The sequence below is a fragment of the Netta rufina genome, assembly GCF_964035555.1.
Source record: "Netta rufina genome assembly, chromosome: 4".
Lineage (NCBI taxonomy): Eukaryota > Metazoa > Chordata > Aves > Anseriformes > Anatidae > Netta > Netta rufina.
Window position 1 is genome coordinate 10112561 of NC_140127.1, and position 22327 is coordinate 10134887.

Genomic DNA, 22327 nt, shown 5'->3' on the forward strand with positions numbered 1-22327 from the left:
TGGTCCACAGTTAAAAGGACGCACAGCAGTGGAGCACTGACCGGATGCAGCAGAATACATGTAAAGGACTTAAGTTATTGCAATTATAGTAAAAAAAGGCGGTGCGGGAGGAGGAGCGAATGCCCTTCTTTAAAGTAATGCTCAGGGTTTTTTATGCATTAATCAAATCACTACATGTTTCCTATACTTAAGTATATGAAAAGCCTCAAGTAACCGAAACCTAATGTGGTGATAAACCAAAGAATAAGTGACTCAAGTAATAAAGATAATAAAGGGAGAAAGAGGAGGAGACCAGGCTGAGAAAGCAGAGAAGAGGAAGAGTTGTTACAAATAATCCTGATTCTTTTCTTAAATAAAATAAAGGAGAAAAAAAAAAAAAAAAGAAAACAAAGAAAACAAACAAATTAAAAAACCCTCAAAAGCAAAACCAAAACAAAACAAACAAAAAAAAAGGAAAGGAAAAAAAGGTTACATCCATGTTAGTCCCACAATATTACAGCTGCTCCTTGCAAAGGGAGTCCTAAAAAAGAAAGAGTGAAGAAACTTGGTCTGATGCTCATATGGAGGTGCCTCGGTCTGGATCACTACCGAGGTTCAGCCCCAGAGTAGGAGTTGGTTGGTAAGGGATGGATGACATTGTTTTGATGGGGCTTCTGAAAAAGCCGCCGTTAGGTGCCCTGTGCCTGAAGGGGCCAGTTCGGTGCTCAGGTACGTTGCCGAAGGAGAAGCCAGAAGCGGCTTTAGCAGACAGTGTGCGGCTCAGCGTCTGGATCTGCTCCGGTATGAAGGTGGTTGTTGTGATGTGAGTGTTTCTGAAGTCACTGATTTGCTCCAGTGCTTGACGGGTGGGCAAAGTGTCAATGTCCAGCGGGGTCAAGTCAATCGACGACGTGGAGAACTGTTTATGGGGACTGTCGTCATCTGTGCAGAGGCTGTTCACGCGCCTGTGGAGGTGCTCCAGATCGATTTCCTTGTCATCCTGGGGAAGGAGAAGAACAAGATGTACCACTCACTATTGCCATCTCTTTTGCAGGATTGAAGCTTCACAGTGCAATCAGAACCGCTCGGTAAACACAATACACACTTAACTAAAGCTTCATCTTAGCTGTGGACAGCTCTAACGCCACCAGCAAACACCCCCACCTCCTGAAGCTGGATGGGCTAAAACAAACCCAAGCAGACCCTTCTTCCACAGCTACCTTCAAGCCCTGAGTATGAATGACAAAACTCCAAGTGCTACCAGCAGCTTTCTTTGTACAGTGAAAACAGAGCATCATCTCGGACATCTGGGTTAATGCCAGCTCTGAATCGCTGCAGTGATGGCTACATTTCAGTGTCAAAACGGGAGGCTCTCAGGGACCAGACTGCCGTCTTCATCAGCGTTCATTCTCTCAGGGCTTAAGGAAGGGCTAAAAACTGCTCAGATTGATTTTTGCTTTTAAATTACAAATTGTGGAGCAGAAAAGCTGAACTTCCAGACCCAAATCCGAGCACTGGTGACTCATTGACATCACGCAGGAAGAAGTACACCAGATAATTTTAAATTGTGATGCCAAAGAAGGGATTAATTCTCTCCTTACCTACAAAGAAGCAATGCCATCAATTCAGATGGAATTATGCTGCTGTGGGTGAGAAGGCGGCCTGGTGTATTCATTATAATACAGCATCACTCCTCTCTTACCTCTCTCCTTTTTCCTTCTTAAATCTCTCCCCCAAGAGAACTCAATTGAAGAGGTTTGTTCGTTATAATTGAGAATTTAAATGCATGAGAATTAAAAAAAGAGGAGAACGTCCTGGGTGACCCAGTAAATCACCTGCGTTGTACATATATATTTCTACTGAACTGCAAAGCTTAATTCAAAGTGGCATTACGTGTACACACATAAGGGATATTCCCTCAGTCTAGGTAGCGCAGCTCATTCAGAACAAAAATCAGTTCCAACTAACCTGAACATTTACCTTAATCTCTGTGAAATCTACTGGCTCTTCCAGGCCACTAGAAATATCTCACACTCTAGGACCTCACAGAGGACAATAGGGCGGCCGATAGATGTGCACTGATGACTTCCAGACTCGATTACTGCAATTCAATGACTGGCTTGATCCAGAGCTCATTGAATCGATCGCAAAACTCCTAGTATACAGAATGGGCTTTAGGTCCCTCCTTTGTCTAGGGATGAAGTCAAGCACTCTGAAAAAGTCCACCTAGAACAAACTGCAGGAGTTCATCTGCTTAGCAAAACGGATCACCAAATATTTGCACCGGTACCACACCGAATACAAAGCCCGACTCAAGGGAGAGTGAGGGACCAGCTCCCCTCTGGGATCTTACCCTCCAAGGGCAGGGACAGGGAGACAAACTGGGGGAAGAAAGGGGTGGGGAACGGGGCATCAGGGCTCTCCCAGGGTCTGGATGGTGGCTTTGGAAACAAACCTGACCACAGAGGCTTTGAGCTCATCATGGGAGGGAAAAAATGCAGTGCTCGTTTCTCGGGCATAGCTTTCTGTCTATAGTTTATTCACATGTGGACATAGACATGGATGCACATAACAACCACACAGGTGACACCAAAACCAAACGCATTCACCAAAAGCTCTCTCCTAAAATCTTTGGAGCTACATATGGATGCAGAAGAACTGGGGCCACGTGGGCATCGAAAGAAATATACAGAGGCTCTGTCAGCACATGCAAGTCATGACTATGTCTCTAAGGGACAGCCCTTATTTTTATTTTTACATATTATTATTTTATAATTTTGAAAAGCATACAAACACCGTAATTTCCAACGCCAATTTGAATTTAATTACTTCTGAGCCTCTGTAAGTTATTCAGAATATTCCTCATTCTTCTCTTTCCGAGATGCATTTGGGGCTAGGGTCAGACCAGTGAAAATATATAAGCGGTGATATTCTCCCATGCTTAGCCCACAACCCGATCTCCACCCAATCGATACACCAAAATGAGACCCACTCACTGTAAGATTGTGCACATCTCCATAATATGATCTTTCCTCTTCTCTCTTGTGTGATCAGTAGTGAAATATTCAGCAGTTTTCACATTTAAATTATCATCAGGCTTCAGAGTCAACATCCCATTGAGATTACTGGGGCAGTTCATACTTCTCTCAGAGCTACCGTTTAAGGCTGTCTGCAGACTCAGGCAGACATCATTGAATGGATTACTTCTGGTACGCGACTGAAATGTTATCTTCGCAACCATAAGACAATTTTTTTTCAGTATAAATGCTTGCATTCTGGAGCACAAGATGGCAGCCACCAGGAAAAAGGGTTGGCTTGCTGACCACAAACTGGCCCAATCTGACCCCCGATTCGGGACTAGTGGCCTGGAAGAGCCAATGGATTTCATGGAAGCTAAAATGAATTTTAAGAAAGTTAGTTAAGATGTATTTCTTTGCTGAATGACCCCCACATCCAGGGTAGCGGGGGCATTCAGCACATATGTCCATGTTGCATTAACTTTTTTGAGCCAAGCTTTTCAGTGGAGCTTTGAGATGCAATTTTAAAAGCTAAGCTGATGAATACATGGCAAAGATCAAGGAGGCCAAATTACACCATTTGAGGAAACTATACGTTCAAAACTCTATGTTTGAAAATTTAAATGGGACACTTTATAATTATATAAAATATCAGGGTTGTTTTTTTTTTTTTTTCTTTGATATTAATTATTATGTTTTGCACCAAATAAATAAGAAGTATGACATTCTGAAAGTCCGGGTAAACAGCAATATTGTAAATTTTAGTTTTTTGATAATTTACCAGTTGAAACTAGATGGTTCCCATTCCTGAGAAAGCCAATTAAAGGACTAGAGATTCTTTTTGGTTTTAAGAATGGTCCGGTCCAGATCTTTAACAGAAAAAGCTTGGGAATTAAAACAGGCAAGAAAAGATTAAAAGTATTCTAACATCAGTGCCAATGCTGTCTAATTAGGTAGCATAATTAGTCCTGCCTGATTACACAGCATTAGATTAGCAGGAATAAACACAATGGAAAAGCTGCAGAGAAGGTGAGACCACTGCACACAAATTAACAGCAATACCCCACAACAAGCATCTAAGCTACATAAAATAGCTATAATTGATAGCACTATATTATAGCTCATATTTAGGTTCACCTTTGGGCATCTCTGCCAAGTATACTTTAATAACTTTTTTTTTTTTTTTTTTGCTAGTGGAAATGGCTGGTAAAGCAACAAGTGGATTGCCATGGGAAGGAGTGCATTGCACATGCAGGTGTGAAACCAAACTCATCTCTGGTGTGAAAAGACACACGTCCCCCACTCACTGTCCAAGATTTTCTAAACCAAGTCCGTAATAGATTTCAGAAACAAGTCTGGCCTGATTCTGAAAAATCTGAAGAACTCTTGCTTCCTCAGACTTCAGGTTAAATAATGAGAACCAAAGTTTGTGGAAGTCCCAAGAGGTTAACAGTTCTGAAAATCAGGACAAGCTTATTTAAGAAGCTAACTGCTGATTAAAGGGCTAAGCTCTGAAAGTCTATTTTGAAAGACTCAGCCATCGAGCTTAGGGGATATCTTTTGCAAGAAAAAGACAAGAAGCCTCTGAACTTACTGGTGAGGATTAACTCTCACCAATGGGAATGATGCACCAAATGTTGATGTACTAATAATGTATTATTCTGCAAGTAAAGGTTGCGTTTTACTCAGAACGTTTATACATCACCAATATACATTTTTTTTTTCTTTCAATTTTCTCTAGAAAGAATACCTAAGGAGATTTTGAGGAATGTTTACCTTAAACAGTAGGAAGTTAAGGACTATTTCCCCCACCCTCTCTAAAGGCAATAATCTAAATTCAAGGCAATCATCTTTAGGGTGCATGAAAATTTCCCATGAGAAATGGAGGGTCTAATACCTCTTTTGACGGAACCCGAGAGCCTTTCCTTTTATTCCACCATGTTTCCAACATTGCAATGAAACAGGATAGGACAATCCCAGCTGCGAGGATGCAGAAAACACCTGCAAAACTTTTTATGTCCAGGGCGCCTCCTTTCTGTTTGGTATCCACGGATGAGTAAAGATCACATTGACCGTTCTTTGGCCACCACTTATGCTTCAGTATGTCCATGTCGCCATTCTGCTGCAGCTCCAAAATCCTACAGGAGAAAGCACAGAGTCAGGGGTTACGCTAAGGTGGCATCTAGTGCAAAGGCATGAGGCTGTAACCCAACTACTTGCAACCCTCTTGTGCGTCTGGAAGGCCAAGCTGCGGAGGAATCCAGACAGACTGAGTTAGCAGAAAAGAAAGCTTGAATATGAGGTTGCCTGTAAGACTGAGCATATGGACATCCATGCTCCCCTCTAGATGCACAAAAGCACCCACAGGTCTCTCATTCTTTTCAGAAGCTTAGTGAAACTGCTTTAGTTAGTACATTTTATTTTCTTAACTGGCTTTTACTACAGACCGCAGCAATCTTTTGTTGCATGTGAGATATTTGAAAATACGTATTTTGCATTTTAATAGTTGGAGAAGAGATATTTCATAGAATCATAGAATATCCAAGTTGGAAGAGACCCACAAGGATCATCAAGTCCAACTCCTGGGTCCCCAAAAGGACCACCCAAAAATATATGAACAAATCAGACCATGTGTCTGAGAGCATTGTCCAAACACTTCATGAATTCTGGCAGGCTCAGTGCCATGACCACTTCCCCGGGGAGCCTGTCCCAGTGCCTGACCACCCTCTCGGTGAAGAACCTTTTACCTGATACCCAGCCTGACCTGTTCCTGTTGCAGCTTCAAGCCATTCCCTTGGGGAAAATACCGTTCAGATATACTGCAGGATACATTATCTTATTGTGAACTGATCATTATCTGGTTACCTACCTGCTGCTTTGGAAAGAGTGTAGGGCAGTATCACGTTAATTGCACTCAGCAAAGACCTAAACTAATCTTGCTCAACAGGAGCATGCAATCTGTTGGCAAGCAATTTCCATGGGAAGGCTCTTAGCTGTGGAACTCACTCATCCTTGCACCCACACACCCAGCCTGCTGCTGAATATTTGCTGGGCAGATTGCAAAGCCTACATATTTTGCTAGACTTCCTTTGGGGTGAGTGGTTTGAGAAACAAAAACTGTGTTTGGAAGATTTTCATATTTGGTTAATTTGTTAATCTCAAAAAAACCTTACAGAGAGATCTCTAAAAACATCCACAAGTGCCTAGAGTAGCAGCCGGATGCTTCTGGTTACTCAAAACTAAAACTAAAAATAAAATCAATTATTACATTTAAAAAGAGTAGAACAAAATGAATATTTTCCTTCATGTAATAAATTTGTTTTTCATTTCAGTGTTGGAAAGCAAACAATCACTTTGTGCAATCATTTGACACAGCATGCACAAAATCCAAGTGCACACAAAGCAGCAGAGGTCTGGGATGCTCCTACCAGAAGCTGTACCACATAGGAGGAGAGCAGTCCCACTGACTGGTGGCTACCATAACCGACCACTGCAGTGGTCTTTCCCAACCTCAGAAAAATACAGTATTGCAAAAGGGGATTGAAATGCACCTTGGAAGTAAAAAAAAAAAAAACAAAAACACAAAAACAGCTGCTCTGTACAGACATCATTCAATCTCTCATTCCATTTGAACATGTGGACATGTTAATAAAGACTTTGAATTTGCTATGGCACATCCAAATGTCTGAATGCTTACACTGTGGTCCTACCAGGAATGGGAGACTTCATGCAGCTGTGTTGAAACCCCAGCACAGCTCTGGAGTGAGTTTTTTCATCCTGCCTAGGAGTATGTCCCATGACTGAGAGCCCAGCCAGTTAAGGGCGAGCTGCTTTCCCCCCCCTGTGCTGTATCAATGGGAACAGTGCCTTTCTAGGGTCCTGAGAACCAGAGGTGCCAAAAGCACCTTGTTCAAGTAACTTTGTTTATAAGAAGCGGGACAAGTTGTGCGCAGTGCAAGCTGGCAGTACAGTGCTGAAGGCCCAAGCCCTGGAGACTGGAGAACAAGGTGAGAGTTGGATGGGCTTTTGAACAGCCCAGAAACCCAAAGCCGACCCGGAGAAGTCCCATCCTGCAGCTTCCAAAGGAGGCAGGGATCAGCCAAGGACTGGAAGACTCTCCGTTCTGCTTCAAGGGACACATGAGATGCTGTATGACACCCATGTAACAGAAGCTTTGGAGCGACAGGGCCCAAACACACGCTCATTCTTGCTGCCTGCAGCCACCTACGGGCAGAGTGTAGGGAAACTGCAGCCAGATCCTTCTCAGAGGTGAGCAGTGACAAGGGGAGAGGCAACAGGGGCATGCCTGAGCACAAGCAGTTCCAACTAGATTTAAAAAAAAATAAAAAATAAATTCTTACAAAAAGAGAGGTCAAACACTGGAACAGTTTTGATCATATTATCCCTGGTCATATTCGAAGGTCCACGGGGCAAGGAAGCCTGAGTGACCTGACCTAGCTGGACCTGCTTCAAACAGAGGTCTGGGCTAGAGACCTCTGGAGGTCCCTTGTTACCAAAACTACTCCTCTGTGACTGTAAACATGAGCCACATGCTGGTCTCTGTTATGGCATGCAGTGCCTATAGACAAAACTCACTGCAATGCCATTCTCACTCCCCTTGCATCCTGCCTTAGGATTGATGGGAATATTTCAGCCCAGGTATTTAAGTTAGCAGAGGAAGCAGACAGTCATCATTTCTGACAAACAGAACCCTTTCTATAAGTTCCTACCAAGTAATAAAAGATTAATTTGGCATATATATATATATTTGTATTTAGGAATTACTATACTATCTACATAACATTCTGTATTTTTTTTCCTTTCTCTCAGCAGCAGCTCTAATCCCTGAGCAGGGCTATTTTCTCTCTTTTATTCAGTCAGTAATAGAATGAACCATCCAAATGATTGCTCTATTCTCATTAATTAAATGATTCTTCACTTGTCAGTATAATTTCTGATTACACAAGACATCTTTTCAACAATAGGCATTTGCATAAAACACTGAACTTTAGCTTGTTCCTTAACAGAGATTTATTCCTAATTGTACTCCTGGTAATTATCGTCAATTTTCTTTATGGATGTAACATATAAGTTCAATTATTTAAAGGAAAACATAAAAAAAAAATAGAAGCAGAATCCAGGGACAGTAATTAAACAATTACATGGAAAAGCTTAAGAAATTGAAAGTTTATAATGAAGCCTTGTGAAACCGCAACTGAAAACAGATGTTGAGATATAAACTACGTAGCAGGAGAAATGATGAGAGCATGAATGAACTATATCAACTTCATGCAGAGGAGGAAAAAAAAATAAATAAATAAAAGAGACCCTGGTTCTATCAGACTTAAGAAATAATTTGTTTGTGAATTCAATTGTTAGTGGAACCAAGACAATAGTTAACACTGGGAAGATTTAGCACTACCCAAGTTTTACCCCTTAGGGAAATCACTCTTTCTGTAGCACGTTTTCGGAACTGAAACGTGTACTTTTATTGAAATTCCATGAGGAATGACATTAGGAAGGAAAGTTTCTTGGAAGCGTGCAGCTTGCAGGCACCGTTACACTTGCACGCTGCAAGAACTTCCCACACGATGGCAGTCTTGCCATAAAAATACACGCCTCGGCTGCCGCTCCTGCTGGGTGCCCTCACACAATCTAATCAGATACCTGTTGAGCAGCAGACGCTATAATCAGTTTGGTATTTGATTTTCAGATTTAATAACTGACTAAAATAATAATGCATTAACTAAATGCTATGAATGATAACGATATGCTAAATGCTATGATGACGTTCAGCAGGTCCTCTCTTCACAAGGCCAAATGTCTCACGACTGAACTTTTCCTTGACAGTTTTGGCTGCCCTGAACCTGCAGCACGGCCTGGCATTGCAGCGTGTGAGTCAGTAGTAAGAGGGGTGGAAAGAAGTAGGGTGCGTGACTTCCTGCTGTTTCAAAATACCATCAGCTTAAGGTTATGCAAGGAGCCCATACATTGAAATAATCTCATTTGTCTGAAGAAAGACATGACCTTTAAAACTTGCTTATGGATAGAGTGTGGGTTATAATATATATTTCTCTAGCAGGCGAGTTGTTACAGTAACATTTTTCAAGGCAATGAGGTAAAGTTATTAAACTGCAAAATAATAATAATAAAAAAAGAGAACGTCTACATATACTTTCATTCAAACCAAAAAGCAAACCATGAACCCAAACCACGCTGTGATTCTATGAATTCGTAGTGCTGATTGATGTCTAGTGGATATAAGCACACAAAACTGAAATGCATGTGGTTTCCAAATCTGACACTGATACGAACAAATCCCTTCCTACTGAAACAATGAGACTAGGGCTGAATTCAGCTCAGTAACCACACACCTTGCTGCTGGCAGTTAGACGTGATTACTCCTCCAAAACACCCACAGAAATGAAACTTATTATGAGAGCAATGTATCACAAATGCTTCACAAGTGCTACAAAATGTAGACATCTGTGACAATGCTGTTTTTTGAGTTTGCTGGTTTATTCTGAGTTAGAAGTAGGAAGCAGAAAACACGGAAGGCCATTTACAGCCTGAAATGCTAGGGCATGGTCTGAGATGGGAAGGGTTACTAGATATCAGCTTCCTGCACCAGGAGGTATTAGGCTCCAGTAACTTCTTCAGCAGCTAGCAGGGAGTCAAACTCCTTGGGCAAAAGCCTTATCCTGTAGCTCTTCTAAAGAACATCTGGTGCTAAGTCTTTGCAGAATTAAGTTCCCCTCTTGTCTTGCTGAGATAAGATGAAATTTCATTATTCTGGTCTCATCATTGTGGCCTTGCAAGGGATGCACATTGAGGCACGAAGCATTAACTTCAATGCTATCCTAAGAACCAACAAATATTGTCATTCCCCTGCTGCCCAAGCTGCTGAGGAGAGTAAAGGATTTATTTGTATTTATATGCAGTAGGTGAATATTTGTGCGTGATTTTTGTCTTGCCCAAATGCACAGAATAAAGGGATAAGAAAACAAAAAAACAGTTCCTAACTTTTTAGTTCATCCTAAAATAGTTACTTGTCCAGCCCCAGTTGCACTACCCAGTTAACCACCTCTAGACCTAAGCCCAGAATTAAAAGGGGTACCTGATCACTGAAAAATGGAGATGGAGCAAGTGTAGGAAGATGTAGTGCAGAAATCAATGTCCTGGGGTGAAACAAAGAGCAGAGCAGTGCTCATGCCCACTCCTGAGCAGGCTGAGGTGATGGTAGGAGAGCGTGCAAGATGAATGAAACACCTTGAGAGACAGAGATCACTGCTATTCCACTCCTGTTCACTACAGGTTTTGATAACCATAAACAAGAAATGCTCATTTTCAAGAAACAGTTCTTGTTTTTCCAATTTTATTTTATCTTTAAGCAAGCATTTTAATGAGCCACCAATCACAGGCTGCAGGAGAGGCAGTTTTTCACAGTAGCCAAATGCAGCTTGGGCTGCCAGACTAGACGAATCCACACTCCCTCTCCACCAGCTCCTACCACTTGACCCAGCAAAAGAGTGCCCTTGGGCCCAGCTGTGAAGCCTGTTTTCTGGCAGGGACTGCAAGCAGATCAAAACCCAAATAACTCGTGCCCCACGAAGGAGGGCAGGCAGCCACCTTCACACCTGCCCTTCAGCAGCCCTCAGCATCCCACTGCTGTCACTGGGAAGTCAGCTGGCAGAAAGCAGGATAAACCTCTCACTTTCTGTATACAATAGAAACAGCTGTGGTAAAACAGACCTGGTGTTTGACATTAAGGATTTGCATATCGAGCAATTGTAGGAGAGAGAACAGTTGACCTTCTGGTTTTGCTCAGCAATTGACCATTAGCTTCCGAATAGGCAGCACTCGTGACTCGGATCCCATAAATTAGTATCACTTTGTTCAAATTAGTGAACATGTTTTTACTTAAATCTGTTAAACTTGCACAAACACTCTCCCAAATACAAAATGCTAAACTGAAGTGAAATAGCACCTGCAGTAATAACAAATGAGATACTAACTATACTTATTACACAACTGTGGTAGAACTTTGTAAGAACTGTTCTACAATAGTTTTATTCAGGCCATGTGGCTGTATTAAATGCCAACAATTCAGAAACTGATAAAGAAAGTCTGCAATCCTTCAAGATCATTTGCTTACTTTTATTATTAAAAAAAAAAAAAAAAGGTGTGTTTTACTGGCCTTTCACCATACAGACCTTTCCATGTGTTGCCTGTTTGGGAGAAAGCAGTGATAAAAGAATTAATACCTTTTTATAAATCCTAAATGACAACCAAACACCTAAAGATAGATACACAAATATCATTAGCTTAATGCTATTATGGTAAACACCAAAATAATTCATTACGGCAATGGTATGCCACCACAGAATCATAGAATATCCCGAATTGGAAGGGACCCATAAGGATCGTCAAATCCAACTCCTGGCACTGCACAGGTCTACCTGAAAGTTTAGACTGTGACTAAGTGCACAGTCCAAACACTTCTTAAATTCGGACAGGCTTGGTACAGTGACTACTTCACTGGGGAGCCTGTTCCAGTGTGCAACCACCCTCTCAGTGAAGAACCTCTTCCTAATGTCCAGCCTAAACCTCCCCTGTCTCAACTTAACACTGTTTCCGCGGGTCCTATCACTGGAGAAGGGTAGGGGGTGCTGCTGGCACTGCCCGTGCCTCCTCAGCCTCCCTTGTGAGGGCTACCAGGCCCTGGTGGCTGCCTTGAGTGGCCTTGATGCTGGAGAAAAAGCCCTGCCCACCTTGATCTCCCACTCTGCTGCAGAATGCGTCTGCCCCGGAGCTGATCGCCTCGGCGAGTGGCTGCGAAATGGCGGCGGCACCTGACCAACCTTATTAAAACAAAAAAATCTACCTTCAAGGTATACTTGTGCACTACATGTATCTCAGTCCTGTCCTAGATAATTTGCTAAATTACTTGAAAAATGATAGTGAGCTTTATGGAAATGCAGTTCTTTATAGGCCACGTGAATGCCTGGGACTTTAATTTTCCTCTTGCTTTTGCTACCATGAACCAGCAGCAAACCCATCCAAGTGAGTGCAGGGATGGATAGGGCAGGTCATGGCTTCTGCAGAAGACTGAAGCAGACATCAGCAGGCTCTCTGTGATAGCTCCATATCTTTCCTCAATTTACACCAATAAATGTTATCTTGCATACTGCTTGCAAAATTATCTTGAAGATCTAAAGGTTAGCTGCTATCTCACACAACTGCCACAGCATGGAGATCATGCTCCATCCTAAAATTACAATTTCTCTGAGCTCTCCCCTATGATAATGCTTGTGCAACACCGAGGGCTGTCATAAATGACATTTTGAATATATGAGGAGAGAGTATGATTACATATATACAACTTGAGGGCTTGACTCACAGGTCTCCAGCTGGATGTAAGCAGAACAGTAGCTTTTTTCAGAAGTGGCACAATTGACGCTTTCACTTCAAATCAGGAGCCCTCAATGTCTGAAGGCAGTGGGAGTTTCACCATTAACTTGCAAACAGCAGAGACCAACATGGAGCACACTTGGGAACTCAACCCTTCTGGTTAGTTTGACATGAAAGTGACATTTTCCTGCATACAAATCAGTTCAGGATATCTGGCTTAGCCAAAACCAGAAAGCTTAGAAAAAAAGCATCCTTTCAGACACCAGTTACTTCATTTAGAAAACATCAAAATATTAAAATGGTTGTTTTTTAAAGAGATTTTTTTTTTTTTTAATTGGATCATAAGGAATAACTCTTAACTCATCTGTTTGGACCATCTGCCGATGTCCTATGAGAAGGAGAAATAGAAGAGAAGCTCACTGAACCTGACCTGCTGGTAAATGAATATGCAAGCCTCATCTTCAGCTGAGATGCAATTACATGAGAACTCAAATTACTAACATGATTAATCTTAAGAGCTGTGGTGACTAGTGAAGTTTAATTTCTATTGTATGTGTTTATGCCACCTTTAAAAGGCAAGCAGTCATTACTGCTACGACAATATGATTTTTCCTAATATCAAAGTTGGGCTCCAGCGAATTGATAACAGGCAGAATGAAAGCAAGCCAAGAAGATGGAGGAGAGCTCAAAAGGAAAAGACACTAAGTCCCACAAAGATCTGGGGCATATCTGAAGTTGGAAAGGGAACACCATGGGTGGTCTTTGTCGATGTCAGCATCATCCTTTAGCACACTGTGATATCTGAGTTACTGGATGCCAGTAAAAATGTTTCATTTCAGTGTAAGAATCTGGAACTGATCATCATTGCTTGGAGTCATGCTTCAGGCAGTGGAAAGCCTCAGTCTAATACAAACTGCCACATTTTTTAGAAACAGAATGCGTATCAGTCACATCAAGTCCTGGTAACTGTCTAGAACAGCCCATTTTAAAAGATATCTAGGTATCATTTGAATATTAGACATTCATTTTCTATTTACATAGGCAAATGTGTGAAATACATAGCTGATGATTCTCTCAGTTTTTGAAGCTACTTGTTTGTCCTCAGCTTTTTAAGCCTTTAAAATGAAGAGACAAAATTTTGAAATTTTCTTTTAGAGGGTCTATAAGTGAATTATTTACATGGCTTGATTTAAATATCAAAATTTGGATTACAAAGAACCCAGATCAAGAGTTTAAATCTATCTCCAAGGTAAACAGTCATTGATAGAATAGGACAAGCTAGACAGATGAATACAGAGTCTGAAAATCAAATCATGGTAATACATTTTGTGTCTGAAACTTGACATTTCAAAATATCTCAAAGGATTTTAACTCCTAGCTGGTTTGTTATAGTAGTGAAAGCTTCTGAGATCCATTCCCACTCATGGTTTTCCATTTGGGTTTGAAATCAGTACTTCTGTTGACTCATCAACCTATAAGTTCAGTTAATGTTATACTGAGGAGAACCCATGCCAAACAATCCCTTGGACAATGAAAACACAGAAGTTTAAGGAATTCCACGTGATACATTAGTGCTCTAAAATCTAGCTCATTAATCTGATTTGTCTTCTTCAAGTGTTCATAGAAGATTATTTTCCAGAGACAACCCCTAAATACACTCTAAAGTGTTCCTCAGGTCTTACTAATGAATGTTTTTTAAATCTAGACATGGCAGTGTAGGGGCTATCTGCTGAAACCTCAGGTATTTCCCCAATTCTGCCTAGGCATCATGAATTTCTCTACCACCAGCCTTAATGAGCATCCAGATCTTTTAACATGCCCTGGGTGTAGAAAGAAAGGGTGAAAGATAAAGTAGTACAACTTTGCAAGCAAAGAAATGCCTGCCTGCTATGGCACACCAAATCTGTGCGTTGGTCGACCTTGATGCATTACTGGTGCCTTTTGTAACTGTGCTCCCCATGTGTACAGGGAGATATACTAGGAATTAGTCTATCTCCTCTTCTACAGGAGACTTGGTGATTATCTTCGACAACACATCATCTTGCTGCAGCGTGCCACACCGCTCACTCATGTGCGTAGGATTTCTGCCACCAGGAGAGGTTACTGATAGACATACAAGGAGGTAAGACTGGGACAGAAACCGTGCTCACTACTGGTGGTCACAAAAGATCAAAATCTGATGTTTTGCTGCCCACCTTTGCACTGCAGTGTGTCCAGAGGGGCTACAGGCTGCTCTGCATGTTGTGAGTAAGGGCTGGAAGCAGCACAGTGGTTACTCACTGGGTAGCACTAGGGGAGATTTCTATATTACAGAGAAGTGCCTAGATAAAAACCAAATGTTATTCAATCTGGCTAACAACATGCAGGAGGACCAAGTATTTATTCTGTTGATAAAGACATCCCCCCCAGTAACACTACAACTTTTTAAGAGCCACAGCCAGCCAGCTTGCCTGTATTCTTGTCTCCCTGACTTTGCATAATCAGGTCCTCTGGTCCCTTCTGCCTTGCAATAAGCAAGTCCCGAACCCGCTGATGTGCATAGTGATGGTTTTTGGCATCTTGTTTTCTGTGCATGGGAACAAGGCAGAGCACTCCACACCTACCATGACCTTCACTGCTGGAGGAAACTGGGCAGAAAGGATTAGCAGGATCTGAAGCTTCGCATTTACCTCATACCTCTTTTTTTTCCTTCAGATCTAGGCTGACAGTATTTACACAAGCTCGATGGATGTATGCTCTGTGCAAAAAAGAGTTCATAGGCAAAATATATATACACAGCAAAGCCACTAGCACAGCTAAGTTGCCTGTCAGAAATTCCAGCCCAGACAGAAGCACCAGGAAATAATTGCTTCTCTGTGCAACTAATTCATCTGGATCAGACCCGAGACTTTTCCAGGGAGTAAGGTGAGGAAAGGTACTAATATTCAAAGCGCATCTGTCACACATATGGGCAGAAACCTTCCCATGCCAGAGCCTTCAGTCAGAGGCATTTCACAGATCAGCAAAGCCTTAGCCAATCTAAAAATCATCAGCTCCAAGGAAGAGTATGGTATGACAAAAATTCACACATTTTCCCCAAACGTGCCCAAATAATACATTTCACTTGGGGCCTAATCAATCACATATCCCCACAATACCCCCACAAACAACAACAAAAAAAGTACCTCTTAAGTACTCTGAAGATGAAAGCTGCATATTTACCAGAATGGATCTACAAAGAACCTATGTTTTGGTCACATGCAGGGACACTCCCCTCTTATGTCCCATATTTCTGTTATTCCAGAGTGACATTCAGCAGCAAACAAGCATCAGCCTGTTACAAATCACGTAAGAAGGAAAAGTTTCAAGGAAAAACCTCAACTTTAATCTTTAAATTTAATGTTTAAAAAAAAATCAGGTTCCTAACAGAGCAATAGTACAGGCTGATATATATTTTTAAATGCCTGTGTGATTTGAAAGCATTTGACATTTTGTGACAAAATTTAGTGATTTCCATGAGGAATTCTGCCTTCTATTTCCTTGCTTATCTTTGGCATGATTACCAAAGTCCACAAAGTTAAATTGAGTAATTTTCTTAAATTCTGTTCTTGAAAGTAACACAAATTCAGTATGTAGTTTTGCAGTCTTGGAGCCTCTAATTCTTTCTCAGTGTTTGGGAGTTTTCTATATTTTTATAGTGTCCTCGTCCCCGCCTCCCATATTGCTAAGTGTCCTGATACCTGTGCTCTGTTCAGCTCAGGGCAACAAGACGTACAAAACATAAGCTTGAGTAGCAATGACAGCACACATCGCTTATATCCTCAAAGTGTTTTACAGCTTGACCAACCAACTCTGCAATTACAGGAGAAGCAAATATCTTTCATAGTCAACCAGGCTGGATAACGGCCACAGTTACTCTCTGTTATTGTAGCTACTGCCCCTTCCTTCATGAAATGATTAATTCCACTTGCAGCCCTGCAATTTCCACCACCCAAATCTTGGAGGAGGACCCTTGCCTTCCTTCTTGGCAGGCACAGCCCCTTGAGCCTCTTCCTGCAGAGGTTTCTGGGCTGTGTTTTATCGCGCAGCCTGGCCTAGCTCGTGGCTACTGATGAAATGCACTGCCAGCGTTTGCTGCATAACGCCACAAAATGGATCCCGGTGCTTTCCTGTGTTTTGTGCCAGATCATCTGTGGCTAAAACGAATAACCACGGAAATAAAGTGCATTGCATTCCCAGGTGCTATTCTATCAGCCTTCCTCTGAAGTGGGCCGATTGCAGGGAATTTAACAATTTTATAGTGCAGGTCAAAAATAAGTGACTTGGCACTGAGATTCAATTTTGATAAGCCAGTGAGCCTGTTCAGACGATTTATGCATATCTTTTTCAAGATCAAGGGCATGAGGTCAATTCTGCAGCTTCTTTGATAGCACAGAGAAGCCGGCCTTCCTTCTGCCAACAGAAGCTGATCTGAGAGCCTCTGATGAGCTGGCTGCTGCTGCACTGCTGCATGCTGCCGAGCAGAGAGGGCAGGGAAGGCTTGGGGACAACCAGGTCCCTTCAGAGAGTCTACCTGGAAAGGTCCGCTGCAGCCAGAAGCAGAGTTTTGGAGGAAAGGCTTGTAAGGCAGCCTCACAAGTTTAGAGGGAGAATGAGGACTATTCCTATTTCTCCTGAGAGATGGGAGGGTGAATTGAGTGATTTTCCCAACCCTAATTTCCCAATTCCAGAAAATAAAAGGTTATTTGCTGGAGGGCAAAGGAGGACATTAGCAGGTTCCTACTTGTACCCAGCCGGTTCACCTTTCTCTAACTCCGTCAGACTGCGGAAGAGGATTGCACTGAACAGTCCCATCGCAAACTCACAGATGCAGAAGATGACACGCAGTAAATCACTGTCCTCTCACTGAGAGCTGCCATAAATAATGCCACAGGAGCTCTCCCCCTGCAACCAGCAGCTGCCTGCGACTGCTGGGAGCAGAGATGTAACAGAGCCCCAAGGTAGGGAAAGGAGACAGCGTAAATCAGAACAGCCTGAAAAATAAGATCCTGGCATTTATCATCACATTAACTTGAGAGCCTTTCAAAATATTTGTCTCTTCTCTCTCACAGGAGAATTTCTATAAGCAAATTGTCATAACTTCTGACAAATTTGGGGAACTTGCTATGTTAATTTTCTGAACGTACCTAATCTCAGAAGCATTTTCATTAACAGTGAGTATCATTGCTCTGCTTTTAGAGGAAGCAGGGGCAGAGAACGTGCAGCAGGTGCTGCAAGATCGTGCCTCAGGTAAGCAGTGCGAGCAGAGCTGAGCCCAGCCTCCTCTCTCCCTGTTCCCTTTCGCAGCGGGGATATTTGTTTCCCTAAGAGATGGGGAAAAAGAGAAGGCAGGGAAAAAGAGCAGTTTGGCAGGTTATGACAGGTGGAAAAGGCCAAAGCCGTGAGAGCGCATTCTCTGTGACTTCCCGAGCAAGCAGCAGGCTGACTCTATTGCTCAGCGTCTCCATCGATGACAGCATTTGATGGCTTTTGCTGCAGCCCAGCCTTTCCCTGGCTGCCAGAAGGTGCTTCCTGGCCACAGGCACAACCCCAGGGTTACCAGCTGGGCCGAGCTCCGTGCAGCCCCAACCCGTCATCTTCAGCTGGCATTTATTATTGGGGCAGGGCTCAGAGATCCCTGGAGACAAGCTCCAGGGGATACTTCACTCCCCAGGAGAGAGGGAGACGGAAGATATTTATTGCAGTGCATCTCACGGACACCGGCTGCAGGTCTACAACTAAAAACCTCAAGTAACCTCAGATTCATTCTTCACATGGTTGGCAGAAACCAGGAGCAGGGGCTTTCTACAGTGCACTCATGCTGCTCTAAGATTCATATAGTTATGATCGACTATATAAAGCAGCTTTAATTAGGCTTTTGCTAATCACCAAGCATCTGGCTAAAATCTCCCTTTAATAGTTTTTCTAGACAGCATGGAAGGAAAGCGGATTTGCCTGACTTCTGTAAATAAAGATTGTTTTCTTATAAAGATGTATCCAACCTCTGAGAATTGATTTAAAAAAGACTACTTATTTTTTTTTTCTGAGTCCAGAAACATTCAGACATGTCTGTGATTGGCTTTGTGGAGATAGTTATGCTAGAGAGAGATTTCCATAGATGTTGCTGTAGGGACATAGTTAGGCCTGAGATGATTCCAGTGAGCTTTTTGTTTAGGCTAGTTTCTAATTCTGATTTAAATTATAAACCAATTTAATAATTTGTTTTCCTCTTTACTTTTTATTTTTCCAACCCTCCCTTTTTGGTTGGACTTCAGCTCAAACTGGATACTCAGGCCAAATTTCTCAGAGAGAAAGACAAACACGCCACAGTGTGGGCAAACTCAGCTCCTATCCTGTTTACCCAATTCAAAGCAGGGACTGGAAACCAGATCTCCTCTATAACAGGAATTATCAGGTAGAGGAAAGAACTCATGCCGGAGACAGTGATAAGAGCATCCTGTCCCTGCAAGTAAATCGGGTGGTTAGGAAGTTACCGCAGGGTTCATAAAATCAGATAGAGGAGCCTGCCTGCACTGTAAAGCCTCTGGACAAAACCAGATACCAAAGCTTAGGTTTCTTCTTATTTTTTCCCTCTGAAACAGAATTCTTGCTTTCCAGCCAGCTCTTCCAGAAACTGGAATTAAATACCCAGCACAGAATTTCTCTGCTGGAGAGGACCACCTTCAGCTGTACTGCGCTTGGAGCAGAGCCTGCACTAGCCACTCATCACCCTGTCTGGCACAGGAAGCACATGGATGCAAAAAGGCAAAGCTCACCCATGCTGCCTGCTCAAGAAAAGCCTTTTATACTAGTCAGAAAGATTACTGAGTGCGGCAACAGATGTCAGAGCAAGCCTTCTGCCCCCCGGCACCTACCTTGTCCACAGTGCCATGTCTCAGGCTGAGCAGAGCCCTGGGAGAGCACTGAGAATCACAGAGCAGTTTGACCTCAACTCTTTGAGTGCCACCATCCAGCCAATTCCTTACCCACCAAGTGGTTCCTCTGTCAAATCCATGCTTTGGAGACAAGGATATCATGGGGCACATGTGCCTCAGCACTGTTCCCAGAAGGATCTGCTCCATGATCTCATCAGGCACAGAGATGAGACTGACTGGCCTGGAGTTCTCTGGGTCTTCCTTTTTCCCCTTTTTAAAAATGGGGGTTATGTTTCCTCTCTTCCAGTCAGTGGGAACTTCACCGGACTGCCACAGCTCCTCAAATATGATGGACAGTGGCTTGGCAAAAACATCTGCCAGCTCCCAAAGGACTCGTGGATGCACCTCACCAGGTCCCATGGACTTGATGTTCATCATTCTCCCAGTCCCTGCCTTTGCCTTCTGGGTCCTGGGCTACGTGGCTAGAGCCCTTGCAGTGAAGACTGAAGCAAAAGAGTCATCGAACACCTCAGCCTTATCCATACTCTGGGTGACCAGGTCTCCTGTTTCCTTCTGGAGAGGGCCTACAATTTCCTTAGTCTTCCTTTTATCACTGACAGACCTATAGGAGCCTCTTTGTTGGGATGCATTGGAGGCATATTTTGTTTTAATGCCCCTGCTGGCAGAGGGGAAAGCGCTGCACAGGCCAGCACAGAAAGCTTCTGCAGGCAAAAAGGCCCTGACACAACCTAACTCTCTTCTTACCCCCATTTTGCTTTAGGGCAATAATACTGACAGAATTGTCGGTTCCTGTTCACATCTGCAAGAGAAGTCAGATTTTACTTCTTTTCCTGATGGATGAGCTCCTTAAGACTGTGCACATATCTGCAAATTGAGTTAATATTTAACGTGATACACTATGGATTTTTTTAAACTTATTTTTACTGCAAGATTTGAGTTTAACCAGATTTCAAGTAAAACCCTTTAGAGCTAAGAATGAATTTCAAGGTTGTAACTTGCTTATTGTTTTCTTTTATTTTTTTTTTCCTTTGCTTTGTCTCATTTCAAACCAATAAGACAGAGAATAAATCCCATTTTAAGACTCAGTAGTGGATGGGGGGAGAGGTTAAAAAAAAAAAAAAAGCCTTGCATTTAATTTTAAACTACTTTTGGGGGTGCACTGTATTTCCATGTTTCTCTGTTATGAATTTTGCCCAGGGTGCATGAATCCATTTGCATTGCCTGCCTTTCGAAACCTGTGCATGGCCCTGGGACTAGTAGGAGGCTTTTCTGGATAAGTTGCTACATTACAGTGGCTGCCAGGATGCTTCAGCCTTGTTTGCCTGCTCACTTTTTGAAGTCATGGGCAGGAGGGCTTCACTTGCAAGGCACAGATTCAACTCCATAGCCTTGCTCGAAGTCTTATGTCCAGAAAATACATGGAGAAAACATCAGCACCATCTCCTACAATACATGCTGAGAAAGGCCTGGGAAAACTTCATGTTTGCATTTTGTTAGCTGTTCCTCGCTTGCAGTCTGCCTTGCTATGGGGAAGAACCATGACAATGTCACTCTAAGATGCTTAAAAACTGGGGCAAAAATGATAGATTAATTTAATTTTCTTTAAATGTATCCTCTCTGAAAAGCTGATATCCTCATTTTGAGGGCCCTAAGTCACATTCTTGGGGTGTGCAGTGCTTCAGACCCTCACAATTTCTCTGCAGCCTGCTGCTTAAAAACAAGCTGCAAACACACTCTTATTTACCGTGTAGCATTACTTGACTCTTCTGCTTCATTTATTATCACAGCTTTGCCCTGCAGCACCAAACCCAGCAAAACTCCCCCTCGCTGTGGGGCATGTCCCCAGGCTGGCAGGTCAGAGCACTAAGGATGCACCTTGTGGGTGAAGTCAACAGCAAATCCCTCCCTAACCAGGGCCGGTAGCCTCATTTAGCGCCTAATTCTCTGTCAAGGAGATGTGACCTTTCGCGCCTTGTTGGAGCTGTTCTCTGCAGCTAAAGGCTTAGCCGAGGGGATGGGGTCATCAAGCTGATTGACCTTGTTCATCTGGAGAGGAGCTGGGGACAACGTGGGGAAGTAGACAAGGACAGCAAATTGGCTGATCTTACAGTCTGTCTGCCTTCTGACTCCAGTAAATTATGACAGTCTGATAAGGGCTTTATGACAGTCTGATAAAAAAAACAGAGGTACCTAGTATGGGCACTGGAAAGACAGGTGAAAACAGCATAAAGCTTGTTAGTCATGGGGCTTCAAAATGTAATGAATTTCATTTCTTTTCATACAGACACACAGATCATAATATCACTGCATTATCTCCCAAGCTGAGAATTGCAGGCAGCATTTCCCAGAGCAGATAAATAATCTCAGCATCTCTGGATTTTGCAAATTGATAGCATAGAGCTGGGCAAGTTTACCTTTCTTGCCACGTTATAAACAGTGGTGGCAAAGGTACATCCAGTCTACCTCTAAGCACCAGGACAAACTCTTCTTATTGCTGAATTTCCATTGAATTTTCCTTTGGACGGCTGTATCCTAGACATAACTACATTCATAACTTTTATATGACTCTATCTTGTATGTCGTGGCAAGGTGTAGGTGGAGTGCCAGCAGGTTTGGGGAATGCCAGCACCTCAAAGGGGGGTGCGAATGGATTGCAAGGAGCAGATGTCGCAATGTTTTCTCACTGCAGGTGCTGTTAGAGGCAAGACGAACATTTCTCGCACTAGTGCATTTTGCCTTGGTACGATACGAGATCTCAGTGCAGGCATTGAGACAAGCAGACCCACACAGAGCTGTGTTAAAGCAGGGCAGCAGGCAAATTCCATCATCTTTATGGAGCATGCAATACTGCACATGGCAGTCAAGCAGCAAAGCTATTTTTTCCTCGTGTAATTACTTAGACCAGCGCTTCTTAACCTGTGCAGTGCTCTCCCCACCCCAGCAAAGTGCTACCAACAGTGAATGAGGTGTGAAGCAACCACCTCACCTCGAGAGCCATCAAACATG

The 22327-nt window shown here is 42.8% G+C and overlaps 1 protein-coding gene across 2 annotated transcripts in view; it reads right to left on the reverse strand.

Moving 5' to 3' along the window:
* Positions 1 to 556: 556 nt before the first annotated feature.
* Positions 557 to 22327, reverse strand: part of GRID2 (glutamate ionotropic receptor delta type subunit 2) — a gene marked incomplete at both ends in the record, with an annotated part of 702974 nt that continues 681203 nt past the window's right edge. For both annotated transcript variants that reach the window (XM_084285976.1, XM_084285975.1), the window contains 2 exons: positions 557 to 979; positions 4894 to 5134. In XM_084285976.1, coding sequence (XP_084142102.1) covers positions 557 to 979; positions 4894 to 5134 — 664 coding nt within the window. The remainder of the gene's footprint in view (positions 980 to 4893; positions 5135 to 22327) is intronic.